The sequence below is a fragment of the Chrysemys picta genome, chromosome 5, assembly GCF_011386835.1.
Source record: "Chrysemys picta bellii isolate R12L10 chromosome 5, ASM1138683v2, whole genome shotgun sequence".
Taxonomy (NCBI): domain Eukaryota; kingdom Metazoa; phylum Chordata; order Testudines; family Emydidae; genus Chrysemys; species Chrysemys picta.
In genome coordinates this window covers 3,643,353-3,649,073 of record NC_088795.1, presented here as the reverse complement: position 1 = coordinate 3,649,073, position 5,721 = coordinate 3,643,353, and the positions used below count along the sequence as shown (strand labels likewise).

The 5,721-nt window shown below is 56.7% G+C and overlaps 1 protein-coding gene across 2 annotated transcripts in view; it reads left to right on the top strand.

Moving 5' to 3' along the window:
- Window positions 1–2,789: 2,789 nt before the first annotated feature.
- The window catches only part of NOA1 (nitric oxide associated 1), a 30,339-nt gene continuing 27,407 nt past the window's right edge, over window positions 2,790–5,721 (top strand). The window contains exon 1 of one of the 2 annotated variants that reach the window (XM_042860358.2): window positions 2,790–4,445. In XM_042860358.2, the coding sequence (XP_042716292.2) occupies window positions 2,975–4,445 (1,471 nt within the window). In that variant the 5' untranslated portion in view covers window positions 2,790–2,974. The remainder of the gene's footprint in view (window positions 4,446–5,721) is intronic. The other variant, XM_065597445.1, reaches the window with a different exon arrangement.

Sequence of the window (5,721 nt, the reverse complement as noted above, 5' to 3'; positions counted from 1 at the left end):
GTGGTCCGCCGGAGCCGCCTCGTGACCACTTCCGGGGGGAGACTTGAGGAACGCGCTTGCGCGCGGCTCAGGGGAGAGGCGCGAATGAACTGCGGAATGCGCGTGCGCATTGAGGCGGGGTGGCAAGTACCATTCTCCCAAAATAGGGGCGGAGCATAATAGTGCTGCTCCCGTCCCAGCCGAGGGGAGGGTAGAGAGTTGGACTGAAGCCTGGCGGAGAGTCGGGGCTGTGCCCAGCTGTAGCAGTAGGACACCACTCCACCCCCTCGTTCAGGGTCCGAGCATCAGGCCAGGGGCGCTGCCAGCTCGCTCAATTGTATTGCAAGGCTTGCAGTAGTGGGGGGTTACAGAAAGACCCAGCTCCTGGAGTCGTGGTGTCAGGGGGGAGTCACTGCTTTTACTCTACTTACAAAAACGTTTCCAGGCCTGGTGGAGAAAAGCTTGAAAGCATCACCCTGGGAGGCTGAGCCAGCAGAAGGCAATTAAACCCCATCCAAGAGCTAGCAACAGCTCATGATTTGAAAATCAATCTTTTGATTTTTGAATCCTTGAGGCTGGCAGTACTAGGTCGGTGGTTTCTGGGGCTACTCATCTTGTTTTCCCGGACAGAGACTCTTTTTTGAGCCTCCGGCTTCTGTCCTGGTGGATTTTTCAAATATCAGGCAATGTCTTGGATTCTTGCAGAGCAGATGCTGTACCTCAGAAAGAGCCCGGATTGATCCGCTTCCAATGGGTCCCTGCCCTGCATCCACAGCTGATTGATCTATTCCCCTGCGGCCACAGCTGCTGGATCCCTGCCCCCAGCCCTGGGGAAGGAGTCCTGCAGGGAGGGGCTGCCTGACGGACATCACTGCATCCCGAGCTTGTGCCAGCTCCCCTGCCACCATGACAGGGAGTGACACTGCCCCCCACCTCCAGTGATTACCCCCCACTCAGGGGTGAAAGTAAGGCAGTACGGCGTACCGGTAAAAAGTAGCCACCAGTACCAGCCCGTACCGCTGACTTTAAAGCGCTACCACGGCAGCGCTTTAAGGACCCTGCCGCAGCAGCACTTTAATGTCGTTGCCCATTTTGCGCCCCCCCCCGACCACCAACTGGGGGGTAGGGGGGAAGGCAAAAGATGTAGCTGCCCCGGGGCTGCAATTTAAAAGGGCCCGCAGCTCCAGCTGCCACTACCGCCCCGGGCCCTTTAAATCATCGCTGAGACCCGGGCGGCACGGGTTATGCAGTGCAGATGGGCTGGGTGGGGGATGTAAGAGCTCAATTTTACTTTCACCCCTGCCCCCACTGCATGTACCCCTTCCAGCAACCCCAACTGTACCTCCCCCAGCTCCTCCTACCCCAAGTTTTCCAACTTGTACCCCCACACGTGCAGTGTCCTCTTTTGGGGAACCTGAAATATGGTAACCCACACATAGGGCTTTTTGCACAGGGCACTGCTGATTCAGGCTCCAAGACTCTTCAGTCATTCGACGAGGGCCCTTACTCAACTTCTTGCTGAGTTGTTTGTATTTTGTTATAATTGTGTGAGTTACCAACACAGGCCCTGACTGAGTCATTTTGCAGTGAGCTCCAGAACCAGGCATGCACATTGCAGGTTTAGAGCCACACTTTAGCCAATCCTCCTCCTCCTTGCATAGTGCTTATGATTGAAAGCATGGTTTAAAGATGATTGGGGCGGGGGAGAGAAGGTTTTGCACTATTGTTGCTTGGGTTAAAACACTGTGATTGGTCCCACACCAGCTTCCACTGGCCACCACATGTTGGAATACAGACACAAGCGCTTAAGCGTTTCTCAGTTATAAAAAGGGAGTTTCAGAAGCACTGCTGTCTACCAGCATTTTTCAAATGCGGCCATCATGGCTACATGAAGCAATCAGGGGCTTTTCTTGTGGCCACAAACGCCTGGGCAGTGATGGGGGGGCGCAAAGCAGCGGACCCTCCCTGGGGGACCGCCAGCAGTGGTTGGGCCCTGCCCCTTCTGGATACACAAAAGCTGGAGGAGCGGGCAGCAGGTGTGAGTTCCCCACCTTCCCTGGGGCAGTGGGGTTGGGCTTCAGCCCTGGGGTGGCGGGGGGCAGGCTCCAGCCACAGGGATTTGGGCTCCATTCCTCAGCTGCACGGTGACGGGCTCTGGCCCCAAGCTCACCCGCCCATCAACCCTGGCCCCTGCTGCCTCCCCCAATGTCCCATCGCCTTTGGCCCCCACTGCCTCCGTACTGACCTCCTCATCCAGGACTTAATCTGTCCCCAGGCTTGCTGGGGCTGAGTAAACCTGCTGTTAAAAGTAATATTTGCACGTTTGTTAATATCAGTTTTCACAGCAGACTGAGTAGCCAGCAAGTTTTTTTTTTTTAAACAACCGAAAAAGCAAAAGAAACAAGAACAAAGACAAGAATGTGTAAAGCACCTTATTTGTGTTTCTGTTCTGTTTAGGTCCAGTAAAGAACAGAGACAACTGTACATTATTTTTATTGACAGGTTTCAGAGGAGCAGCCGTGTTAGTCTGTATCCGCAAAAAGAACAGGAGGACTTGTGGCACCTTAGAGACTAACACATTTATTAGAGCAGAAGCTTTCGTGGCCTACAGCCCACTTCTTTGGATGCATATGCTTCTGCTCTAATAAATGTGTTAGTCTCTAAGGTGCCACAAGTACTCCTGTTATTTTTATTATTGAGGCTGCAAAAATAATCCCACATAAATACATTACAACGATGCTTAGCGCTTTCCCACTGCCCCAGCTGGGGTGGGGCCCAGTCCGCACCCCCCAGAGGGCAGGCCCTGGGCCTTACAAGCCCGGATGTACAGCCGGGGGAGAGCAGAGAGGCGAAGCCGCTTGCCCAGGGTCACGCCGCGAGCCGGGCGCAAGGCGCCGGTGTGGGGCCCAGTCCCGCCCGGCAGGAGGCGCTGTCTCGGGCCGGGCTCTCCGCGTGGCCGAGGCCAGGGGAGCGGAGCCGCTGCCTCGCGTCCCACATGCACCGACTGAGCCGCGCGCTGCTGGGGGCCCTGACCCGGGCCCGGGCCCCGCCGCTCCGGCAGCCCCCGGGCCTCGGCCGGCTCCTGCCCGCTGCCCTGCGGCCGGCGAGCCCGGGCGGCCTCTCCACCCGGCCCCGGCGGGAGCCGCCCGCCGCCCCGCAGCGCCCTGCGGCCCCGGGGCCGGACAGCGAGGAGGAGCAGTTCGTCTTCCCCGAGTACGTGCCCGAGCCGGGCCCGGCGCCGGCCGCGGAGCCGCCCGCCGCCCCGAGCCGCCCGGAGAGGAGGCCGCGGGAGAAGCGGGAGAAGCGGCAGCACCGGGTGACGGGGCGGCCGGACCCGTCGGTGCCGCCCAGCGGGGTGAGCTGCTCGGGCTGCGGGGCGGAGCTGCACTGCCAGGACCCCGCCGTGCCCGGCTACCTGCCCAGCGAGAAGTACCGCCGCCTGATGGGCGGGCAGCCGGGGGGCTCGGAGGGGCAGGGGGCCTTGGGGGTCTCGGAAGGATTGGGGGTGCAGGGGGCCCTGGGGAGGACGGGGGCACAGGAGGCCCTGGGAGGCTCGGAAGGATTGGGGGTGCAGGGGGCCTTGGGGTGCTCGGAAGGATTGGGAGTGCAGGGGGCCCTGGGAGGCTCAGAAGGATTGGGGGTGCAGGGGGCACAGGAGGCCCTGGGAGGCTCGGAAGGATTAGGGGTGCAGGGAGTCTTGGGGGGCTCGGAAGGATTGGGGGTGCAGGGAGTCTTGGGGGGCTCGGAAGGATTGGGGGTGCAGGGAGTCTTGGGGGGCTCAGAAGGATTGGGGGTGCAGGGAGTCTTGGGGGGCTCAGAAGGATTGAGGGTGCAGGGGGCCCTGGGGAGGTCAGAGGCGCACCGGGCCCTGCAAGGGGCGGTGTGTCAGCGCTGCTGGCTCCTGGTCCATCACCAGCAGGCGCTGCACATGCAAGTGTCCCGGGAGCAATACCGCAGTCTGGTGAGTGCTGCCCTGCGCAGCCCCCCACGCCATGGACGCCGCCCCCTGGTGCTATACATGGTGGACATGCTGGACCTGCCCGACTCAGTGCTACAGGACCTGCCTCAGCTGGTGCCAGCAGGGTCCAACATCCTGGTGGTGGGCAACAAAGTGGACCTGTTGCCTGGGGATTCTCCAGACTATCTGAAGCGCTTTCGAAAAGAGCTGCTGAGGAGCTGTGCCCGTGTGGGCATCCTCCCTGCAGTCCAGGGCACGGGGGGCCAGGTTGGCAGGACTGCGAGCCAGAACTTGGTGGATGTGCACCTGATCAGTGCCAAGACAGGCTATGGAGTGGAGGAGCTGATCTCCAAACTGCAGCACTCCTGGAAGTGCAATGGCGATGTGTATCTTGTAGGAGCTACCAACTCCGGCAAATCCACACTGTTCAATACCCTGCTGCAGTCTGACTATTGCAAGTCCAAATCCTCGGAGGTGATCAACAGAGCAACAATCTCGCCCTGGCCAGGTGAGAGGGGCATGGTTGGGGACTTTTATCAGTATCTGTTTGGACTAAGCTTTTCAGGACAAGGAGTGTCTCTGAGGCTTTTATATAGGGGCCTATTCCTGATTGTGGTCTCCTGGGTGTTATGTATATAATAACTATTCCGTAAAAAAGTTGGTAAAAGAACTTTTAAGGTTGAAAAATCAAGCACTCCAAAGTTAACAAATGTCAGCTTTCCTTTAATTCGGTCTCCTTGTGCATTTGTATTATGATACAGGCTTATTAAATACAGGCATATTAAATGGCACAAACCTTTGTTAACATAGAGTTACAGTTGTCTGGTGGTAGCTCAGGCCTTTCCAGAACTTCAAGTTCAGCAAAACTCAAACCAGGAAATACAGCCTTAACTCAGCCCTGTGAAGCTGGCAATAGCCACTGGAAATCATCTGCATACACTCTAAGCATTAGGTGTAGCTGTATTTAATGGGGGAGGAATGAGCTGGGACAGTTTGGAAGAGCTGTGATTGTGATATGAGGAGATTTGCGGCTGAGTACCCCCATGTGGGTTTTCAGAAGAAAGACATGCGGGTTCCAGTCTGCATCCATTCAGTACAGCATTTTGTAGGTTGTAGCAGGGCAGTGGAAACTTCTTGACATGGGCATTGTCAGTGGTGAGATGGTATGTGAGAGCAGCTGTGTGTGGATTTAATGATGGGTAGGAGAAAGTCCAGGTTTGGGAAATATCCTGTGTGCAAGTGTCAAGGGATTGTAAAAGGGCATGAAGCAGTTGTTAAATTTCACAAGTGTGATATTCTGTTAAGGGAGTAGGCTCATGTTTGAGCATAGGGTAAGTGCAGATAGCACCTGTCTATTAGAGGAAAGGCAGAGTGCCAATATTTGTGTTACTGGTGTGTTGGGGCAGAGTTAAGGTTGTGTGGGGTTTTACCTTAGAATCATAGAATATCAGGGTTGGAAGGGACCTCAGAAGGTCATCTAGTCCAACCCCCTGCTCAAAGCAGGACCAATTCCCAACCAAATCATCCCAGCCAGGGCTTTGTCAAGCCGGGCCTTAAAAACCTCCCAGGAAGGAGATTCCACCACCTCCCTAGGTAATGCATTCCAGTGCTTCACCACCCTCCTAGTGAAATAGTGTTTCCTAATATCCAACCTAGACCTCCCCCATTGCAACTTGAGACCATTGCTCCTTGTTCTGTCATCTGCCACCACTGAGAACAGCCGAGCTCCATCCTCTTTGGGACCCCCCTTCAGGTAGTTGAAAGTAGCTATCAAAGCCCCCCTC